The sequence below is a fragment of the Lontra canadensis genome, unplaced genomic scaffold, assembly GCF_010015895.1.
Source record: "Lontra canadensis isolate GAN:19392208 unplaced genomic scaffold, GSC_riverotter_1.0 scaffold88, whole genome shotgun sequence".
Lineage (NCBI taxonomy): Eukaryota > Metazoa > Chordata > Mammalia > Carnivora > Mustelidae > Lontra > Lontra canadensis.
Genome location: NW_022631082.1, coordinates 2,095,932 through 2,112,551, shown reverse-complemented (window position 1 = coordinate 2,112,551; position 16,620 = coordinate 2,095,932). Strand labels below are relative to the sequence as shown.

At 61.5% G+C, this 16,620-nt stretch overlaps 4 protein-coding genes across 11 annotated transcripts in view; 2 read left to right on the top strand and 2 right to left on the bottom strand.

Moving 5' to 3' along the window:
* The window catches only part of RANBP3 (RAN binding protein 3), a 51,906-nt gene extending 51,147 nt beyond the window's left edge, over positions 1–759 (top strand). For all 8 annotated transcript variants that reach the window (XM_032883725.1, XM_032883721.1, XM_032883720.1 and 5 more), the window contains 2 exons: positions 135–315; positions 421–759. In XM_032883725.1, the coding sequence (XP_032739616.1) occupies positions 135–315; positions 421–464 (225 nt within the window). In that variant the 3' untranslated portion in view covers positions 465–759. The remainder of the gene's footprint in view (positions 1–134; positions 316–420) is intronic.
* Positions 760–2,209: 1,450 nt separating this feature from the next.
* Positions 2,210–5,384, bottom strand: CAPS (calcyphosine). The gene is given in 8 exon segments (XM_032883717.1): positions 2,210–2,328; positions 2,401–2,607; positions 2,743–2,920; positions 2,994–3,146; positions 3,148–3,244; positions 3,247–3,385; positions 3,387–3,493; positions 3,496–5,384. Coding segments are annotated over 8 exon segments (1,092 nt in total). The 5' UTR covers positions 3,605–5,384; the 3' UTR covers positions 2,210–2,226.
* Positions 5,385–6,056: 672 nt separating this feature from the next.
* VMAC (vimentin type intermediate filament associated coiled-coil protein) lies at positions 6,057–8,132 on the bottom strand. Its single transcript, XM_032883715.1, has 2 exons — positions 7,925–8,132; positions 6,057–6,595 (listed from the first exon to the last, which is right to left on the bottom strand). The coding sequence occupies exons 1-2, from the start codon at positions 8,113–8,115 to the stop codon at positions 6,277–6,279; spliced, it is 510 nt and encodes a 169-aa protein (XP_032739606.1). The 5' UTR covers positions 8,116–8,132; the 3' UTR covers positions 6,057–6,276.
* Positions 8,133–9,196: 1,064 nt separating this feature from the next.
* Positions 9,197–14,537, top strand: NDUFA11 (NADH:ubiquinone oxidoreductase subunit A11). The gene is made up of 4 exons (XM_032883716.1): positions 9,197–9,389; positions 12,685–12,777; positions 12,872–12,994; positions 14,357–14,537. Exons 1-4 carry the CDS (start codon positions 9,293–9,295, stop codon positions 14,467–14,469), a joined length of 426 nt encoding a protein of 141 aa, XP_032739607.1. The 5' UTR covers positions 9,197–9,292; the 3' UTR covers positions 14,470–14,537.
* Positions 14,538–16,620: the final 2,083 nt, after the last annotated feature.

The following is a 16,620-nucleotide window of genomic DNA, read 5'->3' as shown; positions in this document are numbered from 1 at the left end:
TCCCTGAGCTTGAGGAGAGAGGGTTAGGCTCCTCCCCAGACTCCGCCGGGGACTATGGGATCCCATCACTGGGGGGCAGCAGCCACCCTGACCAAGAGATCTTACAGCCCGCCACTTCCCTCCGCCTGTCCCAGGCCAGTTCCAAGGACACGGGCCAGCTGTATGCAGCCTTGCACCACCGCATCCTCGCCCTGCGCAGCCGCGTGGAGCAAGAGCAGGAAGCCAAGATGCCTGCCCCTGAACCCGGGGCAGCCCCGTCCAACGAGGACGACAGTGACGAGGACGTCCTGGCTCCTTCGGGGGCCACTGGAGGCGGTGAGCCAGCGGTCCCGGCCCTGGCGGGGACTGGGGAGCCTGACCCCAGGGGACGGGGCTCCAGCCAGGGCCGGGACCTGACGCTGAGGCCGCTGCTTCCCACAGGTGCCGGCGAGGAAGGGGAGGGGCAGACGGCCGGAAGCACATAGCGCCGGGAGCCGGCCGCCCGAGAGCCTGCTGCTTTGTCCGTCTGTCTGCCCATCCGCCTGCCCCAGCCCGCCGGCAGTGTGGAGGCGCGGGGCTCGGGAACCACACTCCCCGCTGGGTTGGCCACAGTTCGGATCCGCATGTCCCGTTCAGAAGCAGACCCGGGAACTGCCTGAATGTGGTTTGGGACACGAGACCTCATCATATTGATGAGCAAAACGAAAAAGAACATTTCTTCCCTCCCCCTCCTTTGAATTGAAATGGCACATTAAGACTTGTCACGGCTTCTCACTGGGACTGGGACGCCTTGTTTCTTCACCTCCCCCACTCGTGTCCCGGCCTCTCTGCCGCCGCCGCCCGCCCAGGCCACCGGGTCTGTCCACACGAGTATAAACACTGGGCCTGCTGGATGCTCTGTTAACTACCGTATCCAGTTTCCCACACTCTGATCCGGGGCTTGTATTTTTAGATCTTTTTCCCCCAAGGCTTTGTGTTTGGTTTCTGAGGTTGACTCTCCTGTGCATTGAGTGGGCACAGCTCCGTCCTGGGCCACGGCCTCCTCCCGCCTGGGCTCCTGGCCTCTGTGCTGGGGTGGGGTCAGGACCCGACTTGTTCCCCACCCAGGCTTGCTCCAGGGCCGGTCATGGGGTATTGAGGGGATGGGCCTCAGACGTGCAGAGAGCTTATCTAAAAACAGGGTCACTGGACCTGGGAGGGTCCCTACCCACCCCCCTGCCTTTCCCCGTCATGTCGGTCTCCCATCACCTGGCGCCCAGGCACAGACCTTCTTGCTGCTGGCCATTCCTTGCCCAGCCCTGGACGATGTCACTGCCCCCGAAACCATCCAGGACCAGGGGCCTCTGTGAGAGGCAGAGGAGGGAACTTAGCAGGGCCTTTGGGGTGGGGCGGGGGGGACAGGGGGCTGGTTCCAGACAACCAGCCGTCTCCCACACTCGCTGCACACACAGGAGCGTGGCCAAGAGCCAGCCGGCCCTCACCCACCTGGGGCGGCATGTGAAGAAGGGCCCCGTGCACAGGGCTCCGAGGATGTTCCGAGGACAGTGCCCAGCCCCACCGTCTGGTGAGCAGAAGGCTTTGTCTCCACAGCTGTGCTGCCCACACCTCGGCTTGCTCGTGTGCAGCCTGGGCCCCGGGAAGACACCAAAGGCCCTCCCAACAGACCCAGTCACACTTCTCTGCTTTAAGCCTTAGCCAACTAGTGACAAGTAAAACCAGATAATGCCCATGTGTTTTGGAACATTTATGTAAGATTGTCATATGAAATGTATTTGGGAACTACATTAAAACTTTTAACTAAAACCCTGGCCTCCCGCATGCCCCAGGGGCCTCAGGAAGAAGGAACAGCATCCACCTCTCAGAGCCGCCTGGCCTGTCTGCAGGCCCCAAGCCCCTGCCCCACACCCCACACCCCAACTCCGGGCAGGTGACTAAACTTGGCTGCTTTCCAAGACTGGCCGGCTCCAGGCTGAGCTTTGCTTCACAAAAAGGCTGTTTGCTTCCCTGCCCAGGGGCCGGCTGGCTCCAGGGGTTGGGGGTGGGGGGGCAGCTGCAGCGGCTCTGTGAGGCCCAAGGTCTGCATAGCCTGGACAGAGAGGGCCTTGCTCCCTGGGGTCCTAAGACCTGATCCAGCCAGTCCTGGGGCCTCCACCTTGGGCTGAGCCCGAGGCCCTGGCTCAGGGGGCCAGGGTGGGGGCCTATGCTCTGGGGTGGGGGCGGGGGTGTGGCTGAGCATGTGTGCACGGCTCACAGCTGCCAGGCACTGGTCACCATGGCCACAAACTCCTCATCTGTGTCCACGGAGGTGCTCACGCCGCTGTAGTAGTCCTGGAATTCGGCCAGTGTGACCTGGAGACAGACAGGCTCTAAGCAGGGACCAGAGACCTGGGCGGAGGGTGGGGGCTGTCTGTGGGCACCCACCTGCCCGTCCTTCTCGGAGGAGTCGAAGTTGTCCAGGAAGCGGCGGAGCACCTCCTCCTCGGTCCACTCCCCACTTCGCACCTTGGGGTGGGCGCGGCCACTGTACACCCCCCGGAGGTCGTCCACGGTCACCACACCATCCCCGCTGCGGTCCAGCTTGGCAAAGGCAGCTGCAACGACCGCCTCCCGAGCTGGGGACATGGGGGGCTGGAAAGGAGCAGGGAGTGATTGGGGGGGCCAAGTGCACCCCAGTCTGGGGCTCCCGGGCACCCAAGGTCAGCACGGACGTCCGCGAGCCCACCGAAGCGCCCCCGCCCCCCGACAGCAGGCGAAGGGCTTCACCCGCAGTGCCCTCAGGAACTCGTCCAGGTTGAGCGTCCCGCTGCCATCACGGTCCCAGCGCCTGCACACGCCCTCTGCTTCGGCCGCGTCCAGCGCCAGCCCCAGCTCAGCCAGGCCCCGCTGGAGTTCCCCCGAGTCCAGGGTCCGGCTCCTGTCCCGGTCCAGGCGGCGGAAAAACCTGAGGGATATGGGCACAGTTAAAAAGTGGTCCCTGGGGCTAGGGGTTAAGAAGGTTTAAGGGGACGGCTCACCTGGCCAGGCCCTGGATGCCCAAGGCCCCTCGGGACAGGCACTGTGCCCGGAGCTTCTCCACAGTGGCGTCCACAGCGTCCATGGCGGGTCGGGCGCTGGGCAACTGGCCGGGGGAGAGTTCGAGGGAGGACTCCCACTCGGCCGACCAGGCTCCGGTGCCACGAGCCTGCCTTGTCCACCTGCCCGCTCACCTGGCCTGCAATGGTCCTGGAGTCCAGACAGCCACTCCTCTGGCTCCTGCCCGTTCTACCAGCGTTGGCATCGCGTCCTGCCTGGCGGGCCTGTTGCTAAGGGATGGTGGCTCAGGAGACTGGGAGGGGCCCCAGCTGTAACCCTCACTGCGCCAGTGCCTCAGAGCTCTAGACACGGCCCGGGGCGGGGCGGGGTTTGGGGGGCCGCAGAGTGGCAGGACCAAGAGGGACAGGGCAGTGCTCTCGCTGGCACCACCACCCACACTCTGCCCTGGTCACTTGCAGCCTTGCAGTGCCCAGGTCTGGACAGAGCCAGACCTAGAGAAGCAGTGGGGGTGGTCCCCCTTCCTGGCCACAACAAGGAGGGACGGGCCACAGCCCTACAGTGACCACAGTGTCCCAGACAGAGGCAAGGCCATGCCGAGGAGGCTCAAGACCCAATTCCTGTGTGACCTGGAGCAGCTCCCCTCCCCTCTCTGGGCTCTACTGGTCCCCTGCCCCTTTTCACAGGGGCAGCAGCCAAAGCGGCCGAGAGATCCAAGTCCAGAAGCCTTGAGGCGGCCCAGGCCCCTGTCCTGGTGCTCAGACCGGTGTGGCCGAGCCAGGACACAGCCGTCTTACAGATTGTACTAGCGTTCAGTCAGACAAAGCAGTTCTCGGTACTTATTCCAGAGCCAGTGTGGGGTTTCTGTCGACGTGGGTCTTTTGGTGGTCGGTTTTTTCAGTTCTCAAACATCACTTGGTGGTCTTGCTCCTAACAAGATGGGGGAGCCGGGGCATTGCGGTCCCAGATGAAAAAGTGGCCCCGGCCCCCCACGGCATCCAAGAAGCACCGAGGCCACCGTCACAGAAGGCCTCCGACTTGAGACGCCGACTGAGCGTTCCACCGACTGGCAAGATTGAAAATGACACTGGATTTCCGGGAAGTAAATAAAACATGTGCCCCGTTTGGGGACCCATCTGCCGCAGAGACCCAGAGGTCATCAGAGGCTTTTCAAAGCCTGGACTTGGACATGGCACAATGGTGGTGTCAGAAGTTGCTGCTGCTGTCAGAAACCAGTCCACGGGTCGCACGCAGCCCGGCACTGTGGGTCAGGCCACAGCTGATGTGACACTGTCAGCATTATGCGAAACTGCAGTGACGTTCTGGTGGCTTGCTGCAGTCCATAACTCTTCGAGTGGGCAGAGAAATACTCCATTGTGTTTTTTATGAGGGTTATAAAAATCACACTTTTTTTCCCCATAGAAAAATGTAAAATATCACCACAGTTATTGTAACTCTGCTTTCGCATCTCCTCATTTGAAGAGAATCAGAATGTCAACAGTAACCACTCCGGAAACTTGAAGTGGCCCAGGCCCTCCCCACCCCGGGGCCAACTGACTTCACCACCCTGAGCCTCACTTTCCGTAGCTGTACAATGGGGAAGTCTGGGCTGCAAAGATTAGACACGAGTGCCCGTGACTGTAACTTGTGTCCCCCAGCCCAGCAGGACCCCACCCGGGGCCACCTCTCCAGCCCCCACACAGGAAGAAAGGAGGTAGGACCAAGGCAAGGAAATCATCCAATTTATTCTTAAACTCAGGCAGGCCTCAGCCCGCCTTCCCCTCGTACAAGCAGCCCCCCTTATTGACCCAGAGAAAATGGGGCCATTGTTACTGCACTGAGGGGTCACTGTTAGACACCAGGCAGGCCGGCAGCACCATCCTGAGGGCTGGGGACGGACACCGACCTTTCCAGGCCACAACGGGCCCTGCCCCTCAGTGGTTCCTGGTGTGACGGTTCCCTGAGTAAGGAGGCAAGAAGACGTGGGACCTGGCTGCGCAGAGAAAGGCACGGGGTTCCCTGGTTTGGTTGGGGGATGGGGGGAAGGCACCCTGAACGTCCCTGGCCGAGAAGAGCAGCATAGAAATAAGGAGTTTAAAAATAGATTCTCCAGGGAATATCAAAAGGAGCTAGCTGTTTGCTAGAAAAGCCGAACTGGCTGGGGCCGCATCAGATGTGCTGGGGGCCCCTGGCTCCCTTCAGGGCCCACAAACCCCATCCTGTTCCTACTGGGGTCCGAGGTCCCAGGGTGCCCCTGGCGCTGGTGATAATAAAGAACAAGAGTGCTGCCCTCAGGCGGCTTACACTCTGGTGACAAGACAGGCCCTGAAGAAAACAATGGGTAACAGCAGGGGTAGGCAGGGAAGGCCCCCTCCACCCCCCATCCCCCACCCCCGGAGATCACCATACGCAAAGATCTGAGTGACAAGGAATGGGGGACGAGCGTCCCAAGCAGAGGGAACAGCCAGCAGAAAGGGATGCCTGAGCTCTCCCTGGGGCAGCACCCCAACCCGGCCGCCAGCATGTCAGCATGTCTCACACCCCCAGCTCTCTTCCGGGTTAAAGGTTGACAGGCAGGCAGGCTTAGGGGAAAGAATCTAGGTTTAAAAGTTCATCTTCAGATAACCAGTGCAAACCGGCACAAGCCTTGAGGTTCCCAGTTCTTGTCTGGGATGAAGAATAAGAAAGCTTTAGCCCGGGGTGAGGGATGCTTCAGAAGGAACAAAAATCGGGGCATGGGGGAAAGGGGGAGAAAAACTTGATGCCATCTGCCTGCACAAGCGAGGGATCTCAAACTCAGATGCTTCAGGGGCCAGACATGCAGCCCTAAGAGAGATGAGGCAGCCAAGTGGGCCTCACACTTTGGCTAAAGAGGGTACCCTGAGCTCAGATCCAAGCAGGCATGGCCAAGACTGAAGCCAGAAATCCAGATTTTTGTGAAACGTTGCCAATTTTTTCAGCAAGTTGATTGATGTAAAGTTTTGTTTAAAAAAAACTCTTTATCTCAGGGTTGTAAGTTCAAACCCTACATTGGGTGTAGCTACAGATTACTTAAAAATAAAATCTTAAAAAAAGAAAGAAAAATTTGGGCTAAATATGCCTTTGGGCCTTGGGCTGCCTGTTTGAAATCTATGACTTTTTAGCAGGTTTTGATGCTTGCAAAGGATTATGGCTCTGTCACGGGGCCCCCTCTGGGACACTGGTGACCCCTAAGGACACCCACAGCAGTGGAACTCTGTCTCCATTGTGTAATCTGCGCTCCGGGGCTCACACCGTGGTCCCAAACACTGCAGGCTGCAGGCGGTCCCTGTCCTCCTCTTCCCCAGTGCTGTTGGCAAGGCGTGGACTGAGCCCACCAGGGAGTGGGTGGCTGGGGTGTCTGGTTGGCAGGGGCCCCAGGCGTTCAGCCTCCGCCAGGACGGCCAGCAGCCCGGCCAGGGGTGGCCGGCGACGGCAGATGTCCTGCAGCAGCTCCGCCCGGGGCTGCAGCTGCCCAATGAGCTCATCCCTCTGGCGTACAGCAGCCTGCAGGCTGTGGACAGTGGCTTCGGAGGTCAGCAGCTGCTCCTGGAGAGCCGTAATCTCACTGGCAGAAGGCAAGACAGGGCAGTTACGGTACTGAGGGGACCAGAGATTCTCCTCCTCTCTGCCCCTGACTTCCCGGGGCTCCCCATCAGGATAAAGACCACGCTCCTCACCACTGCTTCAAGACCCCCTTGTTACGGATTGAATGTGTTCCCTCAACATTCTTATGTTGAATCCCTAGCCATGCCCCGCCATGTGATGTATCTGGAGATGGAGCCTTTGGGATGAGCTCATGAGAGTGGGACCCTCATAGAATTAGCGCCCTTGTAAGAAGGTACACCAGAGAGTTTGCTCTCTGGCCCTTCGAGCACACAGCAAGAAGATGACAATCTGCAAGCCAGGAACAATCTGTCTGCGGCACTTCCCACGTGAGCAGAAATCTTCAGTCGTTTAAGCCCCCCAGCCTGTGGCATTCTGTAACAGCAGCCAAAACAGACTAAAACCTCCAATTGCTCCCCTGCAATTCCCTTTTTCCCTATATCTTTTCCTAGCTGTTGTTCAGCTTAGATGGCTCCTCTTTTTTTTTTTTTAAAGATTTTTTATTTATTTATTTGACAGAGATCACAAGTAGGCAGAGAGGCAGGCTCCCGCCAAGCAGAGAGCGTGACAGCGGGCTCAATCCCAGGACCCTGGGGATCATGACCCTAGCGGAAGGCAAAGGCTTAACCCTCTGAGCCACCCAGGCTCCCCTAGATGGCTCCTCTTACAGGAAGCCTTCCATCTAGGCCCGCTCAGAACCCTATGTGCCTTTCCATCACAACCCCAACCACCCAATGTTGTAATTACCTAGTGATGTGTCTGCCTAAGGGCTGTGCTACGTAGGTCTCACTTGTGTGCTCTAACGCCCAGCACAGTGCCTGACACAGTAGGTACTCAGTAAAGATGCATGAATTAATCCAACCAGCTCCGTTCCCATCGGGCCCCTGACCTCCCTCCTCCCCGAGCACTTGTCTCATCCCTTTCAATCCTCAGCGCCTCTTCAAAACCAGAGGGGTTCTTCAAAAACGGCTAGTATGATCCCATCCCCCTCTGCTCCAGAACCTGCCATAGATCCCAGTGCCTAGGAGGTCGGTGACCCCTGCGCCACTCGGAAAAAGCCGATTTTGCATTGTGGAAAAGTGGGCTCTAAGTTAGAAATCTGCACTTGTGTGATACCTCTTAACTTTACGTGCCAGTGACTAATTCATGGATTTTGGTGTTTTTTCCGATCCCACCAGTAGTCCAGCCCGCACGGGACTGCACACGGTTCCCGCGCCTCTCCTCCCCTTCCAGTCTCGGATCCGCCTCCGCCCACCTCAGAGAAGTCCACCTGGCCCGCCCCGGGCCTCACCAGTCCTTGGCACGGCCCAGCTCGTCCAGGGCAGCGCGCAGCTGCTGGTCGTGGCGGGCCAGGCGCTCGGCCTGGGCGCGCACTGTGCGCTCCGCCGCGTCCAGCCGCGCCTCCAACTCCGCGACGCGCCGGTGCACAGCCGCCAGGTGTGCGTTCGCCTCGCGGATCTGCAGCGCCGGCGGCGCCGACATGACCCCGGCGCGCTCCCGGGCGGCCCGGAACCGGCCTGGACCACGCCCCTGGGCCACGCCCCCGGTGGGCCACGCCCCCCAGGGGCCCGCTCAGGACCTCGGCGCGATTGGCCGCGACACGATGGGTCGCGCCCTCCTCAAACCCAAACACCCTCACTGGTCCCGGCACCTCGAGACTCCGCCCCTGAGCCCCGCCTAACTCCAAGATTGGCCAAGGTCCTGACAGACCACGCCCCCGGGGGGGGCCCGGTGTCCTCGGCGGCGCGCTCCGTTCAGGCTCCTGCAACGGGACTGGTCCCTCCTTCGAGAAAGGCCCCGCCCCACTGAGAAGCCAACACCAGCATTGGTCTGGGTCCTACGGGCCTAGAAGCCTGACCACGCCCCAGGCTTCTCCTCTCTCAGATCCACCCCAACGGCCACGGCCACGCCCCTTAAGCAAATATACAGCTCTGGATTGGCCAAATCCCTTTCGGGGCGTGTCTCCGGTTCTGGCCTTGCCCTCAAGTCTAACGCGGAGATCCTCTGGCCCAGGGCTTGGACAAGCCAGCCACAAGGTGGGCACAACTGGTGTCCCGCTAAAACCCTAGCCCTGAGATCGGTACCTTTGCCCGCCCCCGAACCTGGCCACGCCCCAAAATAGTCGCACGCGGTTCAGAGCCCGGCTTGGGGACCGGCAGGGTGTGACCACGCCCCCACGCAGATTCTGGCTCTGGGAGTGGCCACATTTGAGCTGTGCCCCGCCCCAGGGCTACATCTTGCTCCTATCAAGTGGAGCCCCGCCCCGCACCCGAATCTGCGCTTGGAGATAGGCCTAGTACCGGTCATAGCCCGCCCCTGGATTAGGCCCCACCTCCGGGAGTCGACCTTTCCTAACCTAGGACCTTCTGAGTTGGAACTACCGAGCTGTGCCTTCACTGAATCTGGCTGACCTCAGTTTCTCCTTGATGAAGTCGGCTGAGGATGCACGCGTGCTTCCTTGACTCCAGCCCTGACTCCGCGCGTGCGCTCCGCCGTGTCTGTGTCCGCGGCGTTCAATAAAGTTGCACGCTTGTTGTCGACCCCTGCGCCCGAGAGGTTGCGCGCGCCGCCCAGGAAGTCTCGCGAGAAGGAGCGGCGGCTGCCCTTGGGCGCGGGGAGCCGGCGGGCTTGTGTGGTGAGGGGTCGGGGGTTCGCAGTTATGGCGCGGACGCTTCTTCAGCGATACCTGGACATCCCCGATGGCACCGAGTGCCACCGCAAGACCTACGCCAGCACCACAATCAGTGGTGCCGCTGGTGAGCGCCGGCCGGGCCCCGAGGGCAGAGGATGAAGGGAGGTCGTAGAATCGCTGGGGGCGGTAACCGGGGCGCTGGGGGTCTCGCAGGTGGTGTAAGGTTGTCGCCGGGGTCTCTAGGGCGGCCCTGGGTTGCTGGGGACCTCTTGTACGAGATAGACTCTGTGGGGGTGTTGGACTAATTCAGAGGGCGCAGGAAGGCCACGGGATCACTGGGAGCTGTCGGAGGGGGTGGCAGGAGCGCAGGGTATCTCACGGGGTGACACGTGGTCGTCGTGGGGGTGTCTGAGGCGGCCCTGAGGAACTCTTGTGTGAAGGAGGTCCGGCAGGGTTGGAGGACACCGGGAAGTGGTACGTGTGACAGGCTGGCCACTGGGATCGTCCGAAGCGGTTGCGGGGGGGGCTGGGATTTGGGGGTTATTCTTGAACCCCCAGGCTCTGGAGAAGTCGTTGAGAGGCAGAAGGCCATTCTTGAGGTCAAAGGAGCTGGGGATTCAGGAGAGTTATGGAAGTGGAGGTTATTTGGGAGAATCATGGGTAATTATTGGTGTGTCTGGGGGCGGGTACAGACGTTTGAGAACGTTGAGATCAAGTCTTTTTAGGGTTCAGGAGAGTGGGATGGTTAGGGTGATCTGAAGCCTTTACTGAGACCACCAGAAGGATCGCAGCGGTGCCGAGGAGGTCACAGGTGAGATGGGTCCGGGGCTACTCTAAGGGTAGCCTTGGGAGGACAGAAGGGGACTCAGCCCTGGCACTCTCCTGCAGGGGATACCTCAGCGTCTCGCCCCTTCCAGTCTCTCTGAGAAGTAGGAATGACAGTTTTGGCCACCTCCCTATCTCCAGCTTCTGAAGTTGAGTCTCCCCTGGGAGGCATTGGGATTAAGGGTAATCATTGCTCTCCTTTTCTAAGATCAACGATTATCGTGCCCATTTTTCGGAGGTGGAAACTGAAGGTCAGGGAGGTGTGTTAACTACCCCAGGGCCTTTTCGAGCCGGTGTGCAAATCCACATCTGCTGATCTGCTCCTGGGGGTGGCTGGAGCAAGGACTGTGCGTGCAGGGTCCCTGTGGAGGGGCCTCGGGAGAGAGGGTGGATGGGGAGTCCCTGGGGATGGCTTACATGGCATCTGCTTGAGTGGTGATTGTCGGGACACTAGAGGTGTGTGGCAGGGTCTCTGGGGGCCTTTGGAGAGGATTGCGCGGTGCTGGATTGGACCGGTGCAGGGGACATTATTCTGGCACATTCTTCTAGGAAGATGCTGACATTGGGGAATGCCTGGCAGTACTTTGTGGAGGCTCATGGTTGTGTCTAAAGGGGAATTAAAGTGGGGGGGAGTGGCCTGAGGGGCATGGGGGGCCTTCGGGGAGATTTGGGGAAGTGGGTGGTTTCAGGGATTTTGAACCTGAGAAAGACGCTAATGTTGGTGTTTGTGAGTAGGAGTGTGCACGTGTGATCACAAATGCGCAGGCCATGGGGGTGGACTGAAGTCCCAGGAGGCCGTTGGGGGAGACAGAGCACGTTCCAGGAGTGGGGTGCTGCTGAGAGGAGTCCCGGGGGGCTTGCTGGAAGGTCTTTGAGGGAGTGTGGGTGGGGACTTTTGGCAGAGGTCCGTGCCAGGCAGCTCGGATTTGTGGTGGTCACCGGCTCCCGTGAGCCTTTGAGGGTGTCGCTGTGTGGGTGTGTTTCGCTCACTGAGCCCACCTGCATTCTCTCTCACTGGCCAGCTCCACTCAGCCTACAGGACTTGGCTCCTGGATCCTTCCTTACCTCCCTGCCTCCCCTCAGGCTTCAGTGAGAGAACGCTCTTGTTTCCTGCTCGCTTTCCTGGAGGAAAGGGAGCTTGTACCCGCCTCACAGAGCTCAGCACCCTGGGGGGGGGGGGGGGCGGTGACCCCGAGGGAACAATTGGAGGGGTGAGGGGGGGGGCCCCCGGGGGAGGGGGGGGGGGGGGGGGGGGGGGGGGGGGGCCGAACGTGTTGCACTGTGTCCGGAGGTCACCGCTGGAGGCTGATAGAGAGCCCGGAGCAGGTGGGGTTGGGAAGGGTGATGGCGGGCCATGGAAAGGTCTGAGGCAGCAGAGACCACACCTGTGGTAGGTCACTGTATTGGATGATTGCTAGGAGACAGTCGGGGTGGGGCGGTCTTTGTCCTGGGATAATCGGGGGCTCCCGGGTCATCCACTCCCAGTTCTAGGACTTCCACGGGGATTAGGATGGTGGGGGCAAGGTCTGTGTGCAGCATGGAATGTGAGCTGGCAGACAGGTTGGGACAGGCTGGCCCTGGGAGGTCCCTGTGGTGACTGGGCCAGGCCGCAGGTCTGCAGGGAGAGGAGGGCTGTGCTGTCTGCCTGAGCAGGGTCAGCTGGGCCATGGGGAGCTCTGTGTTGGGCTGTTTCTGTTGATTTGGAACCAGCCAGGTGGGCCCTGGTCTGCCCCGCACTGAGGAATTTCTGCCCAGGGCCTTGCCTTGGCCTCACCCCAGACCCACACACCAGCCCGGACCAGTGTTTGCTCAGGGTGCCTCAGGACAGAGCCTCGGGCCTCACCACCCACCTGGCATTCAGCTCCAGGCCCAGCCCCTGCCAGGCCCCTCATGCGTAAGAGCCAGTGTCGGGCAGGGAGGCGAGGGCGAGCAGAGATGGAAAAGCTGACCAGAGCGTCGAGGCTGGGTGGGCGGGAGCGGCTGCCGAACAGCCAGGTGTGAGAGATGGCCCCAGGCCCGAGCTGCCAGCAGGGAGGGGGCCCAAGGGTGATGAGCAGCAGGCCTTGGCAGCCCCGGGAGCCAAGTCTCCGCCAGGGAGCCCTGGGCCCCATGGGAGAATGCAGCCTTGGCTGGGAGTGGGGAGCAGGACCCGGACGCCAAGCCCAGTGGGGCGCAGCCATGGTGTCTGTGCTGCCACTTGAGGCTGGAGAGCAGCCCCTCCACTTGGCCCCCGGGCCTATTCTCCTGTCTGCTGCAGGCTGGACCGGTGCACTGTGGAGGGCGAAGGGCCCTGGCCTAGGTCAGGCCTTGAGGAGGGACACCTGGGGCCCGGAGGTGGGGGTGAGAGCCCAGGGCTTGGACCAGTAGACGGGGTTGGAATCCCACCGTGGCTGCCCAGTGTGGGACCCTGGGTAAACCTCAGAACAGCCCCTTCCTGGGTGAAGGGATGGTGCGAGGAGCTTCCTTCCGGGCCATGGGGATAGAGGGAAAAAGGGTTTCTCTGATAGTGGAGGGGCCTGCCGCGAGCCAGGGGCACTCCTGGTCTCAGCACCCAGGCCCTGGTCCGACACACCACCCCCTTTCTGGTTCCACAGGCCTGATCGTCTCTGCCTACAGTGTCGTACTCCAGCCCCCGGATTCCTTCCTGGAGGGGGTGGCGAGGACAGGGAGGTACACATTTACTGCAGGTGAGCGAGCCTTGGCTGCTCCTTAGGGGCCCTCGTGGCACTGGCCCCTGGGCCCTGACTCAGCGCTCACCCCCCCCCACCTGCACCCCAACAGCCGCCATCGGAGCCATATTTGGCCTTACCTCCTGCCTCAGCGCCCAGGTCCGAGAGAAGCCCGATGACCCCCTGAACTACTTCATTGGAGGCTGTGCCGGAGGCCTGACCCTGGGAGCACGCAGTGAGTGAGCCCCCCACCCCGACCTCCACTGACCACAACCCCCCATTCTGTCCCAGACCAGGGACCAGGCGGAGCCTAGGTGTGTGGGACACTCGCCCTGCAGAGGAGGGGGCAGTCCCTGTAAAACCTTCCCGTGACTTTGAACCTCTGGCACCAGCCAGTTCAGTAACACTAAGAGCTACCTTGCTTAAGCACCTGCTGCATATCTACCTCACCAAGCCCATACAGCTCCCTGTGGCTCCCGGTGGCGTTCAGCCTGACCCCCAAGGGTCAGCATGACCTGCCCCGTCCCCTCTGCGCTCCCCTCCTGCCCTCTCCCCCTTGCTCGCTCTGTACGAGCCACCCAAGCTGCCTGCTGTTCTCCAAGCCAGGCCCAGTCCTGCCCCTGGGCCTTTGCATGTGATATGCCCACTTCCTGGAGTGCTGTTCCCCCAGATGTCAGCAGAGCTCCCTCTGTCACTGTCCAAACCCCACTGTGTGTGATCTGGGACCCCCATTGCCCTCATTCCATGTCGCCTTCCCTTGCTGCCCCTTGTCAGAGAACACTAGGCCACTGCCTGGCTCTGCCCCTGCCCCACGAGCGTGGAGACCGTGCATGGTCCTTGTGTTGCTGTCCCTCTCGCAGCACCCAGAGCCCTGCCTGACCAAACACAGCCCTGCGGGGGAGCTACACTCCCCGTGCCCACCTAGAAAGGCGCGGACTAGCTCAGGGGGCTTGGGTGGTCTGAGGTCACATGGGAACCAACAGAGCATTCCTCCCTAGTGGGAGGCAGGCCGGGAACCCAACACCAGCCTTGCACACGGAAGCCACTGGAAACCCAGAGCAGACACCGCTCTCTCCACCTCCCACAGCCTCAGGCCTAGCAACTGCTGTGGCCCACCAGCCGGCCAGCGCTTGGTGGAAGGTTCCAGTCAGGCAGGAGGGCACGGTGGAGGGAGGTCTGCACATTCTAGGGTTTGACACACACCCCCAACCTGCCAAGGGGGTGAGCCCTGCCCTCAGCAGGCTGGCCTCCCTGCCCAGCGACAGCCCTCGGGCAAGCAGGGGCCCCCTGTGCTCTCGCTTTCACGGTCCACAGAGCAAATACAGGGCCCGGCACCTGCAGCCAGGGCACCAGCTCAGACTCGACCGAGCGCAGGTGCCCCCTTCCCCACACCCAGACCGACAGCCTAGGTTCCCGCTTCCCTCCTGCCTTGGTTGCCGGGTTTCCACACACATCTTCAGCCTAGGGTCACCGGACTTAGTCCTCGAGGAGCCCACAGCCCCGTCCCCTACATCTCGAGGGAAGGGCGTGCCCTGGGGCTCCTGGGTGGCTGTGGGGGAGCCCCACGCATGCCTGACACCGCTTTCCCGACTGACAGCCCACAGCTACGGGGTTGGAGCCGCCGCCTGCGCATACATGGGCATTACGGCCGCACTGTTCAAGATGGGCCAGCTGGAGGGCTGGAAGCTCGTCACAGCGCCCAAGGTGTAGTCCCGCCGCCTCCTGGGTCTGCGGGCAGGTTCCGAAGCAAAGAGGAATAAATTCTGTGTATACTTGTTCGTGTGCGTCTCCCTCCCCTCCTCTCCGGCTCTCTGGGGTGAAGCCCCATCCCCGGCGGGCTAGCTGACCGTGACATGGCAGCCGCAGCCCGGCAGGGGACCGGGACAGAAGGCCTCTGGGTTTATTCGGGCAGAGCCAATGGCGCCAGCTGGGCCCTGAAGACAGGAGCTGTGCAGCCACCCCCTGCCCCCAAAGCTCTCCCTGCAGCCCCCCTGCAGGGCCCAGGCCATCCCATCTCTGGGCACCCCCCCAAAGCCAACAGCGTGTGGAAGACACACCCAGGGCCCACGCAGGGCCTGACTCCAAATTCTTGGGCACTGGAGCAGAGCACCCCAGACAGGCGGGCCCAGGAGCCTTGTCCCTATGTGACAGACAGGTGGCTGACAGGCCACCAGGAGCCTGCAAAGCAGGGGCCCATGGCGGGGACCAGAGAAGCATCCTGATCCTCGCCAGCCGCCTCCTGTCAGGCCCAGTGATTTAGGCAGCCTTGGAATGCTGGCGCGGCCCTGCCCCCGGCGTTCTGCAGAACTGGCTCTGGCCGGGCGCTCTGGCAGCCGGAGAGGAAGGCTTGCTGCAGCGTGTCGCGGCGGGCCATAAATTAGGGCTCTCCAGGCGTTACCCTGGGGAGCGGGGTTGTGCGTGTGCAGGGATGGGGTCCTGGCAGGGTCTGGGCACTGGAGGCGGCAGGAGCCGGGCCCTGATGCCCCTTTCTCACCCCATCCTACCCCCTTTTTCCTCTCCCCCCCGGCCCCGGGTCATCACTCAGCCAGATGTCGGGCAGCTCGGATCCGGTACATGCGGACCCCTGGCCCTGCTGGCTGCGGCCAGCACCACTCACTGCCCCATGGCCACTCCGGGTCTCCCGATAGGGTGGGCACCAGCCTGAGAAAGGCTGGGAGGGGAGGTACACATGGCAAGCCCCGAGAGCACTCTGGGGTCCCAGACCTGCACCGGAGTCCCAGCTCATGGTTCTATACTGCCTTTACTCTCGGTGGCAGGTGTGGACAACAGGGTCCCTCCCTCAGCAATCTTCAAGGACGAGGGAAGCACCTGTTTATGCATTCTGAGCGGGGACGGGTTCTTAGGCTCCCACACCAGGCAGGCGTGTCCCTGCAGCAGCCGGCAGGGGCAGAGCCCAGCGATGCGTGGCCCCAGCCCTGGGTGGTGGAGGAGTTGGGCTGTATCCCTGCCCCTCTCCAGGCCAGCGTCCACTCCCTCCCACTCCTCACGCCTCCTGCCCGCCACAGCAGGCTGAATGGGGGCTTAAGTGAGTCATTTCCACAGACCTGGTGCCGAGGGTAGGGCCTGTGGTCACCAAGGGCCGGAAGAGGGGGACCCTGTTAAGGCTCAGCAGTCGGTCACTTCTCAGCCGGATCCGCCCAGGCCTCCCCTCCCCATACACCCTTCCTCAGCCCCCAGGCTCCTTTATTTTAGAAAGAGAATGAGCATGAATGGGGGAGGCAGAGAAAAAGAATCTCAAGCAGACCACGCTAACCACAAAGCCCGACACAGGGCTTGATCTTACGACCCTGAGATCACAAGTCGAAACCAAGAGTCAGGCGCTTAACTGACGGCCACCACCATCCTCAGCCCCCTGCTCTTTGTGAAGCCCAAGCCCCAGAGGAAAAGCAAAAATTCACAGCCAGCCAGCCCCTTCCTGCCTCCTAGCCTCAGTTTCCCTTTTAGCTGGCTCGGACCAGGGCTGTGCTTGACACCTACTCAGCCCTCTCTGGGCTGGCCGCCAGTGTTGGAGCAGGCCTGCCAGGCCCCCCAGAATGGAGCAGAAAGGAGTGGCTGCCTGCTGGGCTCCAGGGACCCCTGAGCCCAGACCCCCTTCCCCATAAACATTTATGAGGCTATGAGGAACTGACATCATCCTGCCCCACACACAGACCCGGGGCGGGGGTGGGGGGGGGGCTCTGGTTTATAGTAATCCAGTTCCCCGATGCACACATTGTTTGGGACCCCACGTCCTGCCCCAGCAGCCCTGCTTGGGGTAGTAAAGGACCTTTCCAGAGTACAGTGGTCCCCCTGCCCCCATCCTGAGCTTGATGAAGCTATTTCCAGCCCCAAGCAGTCTGG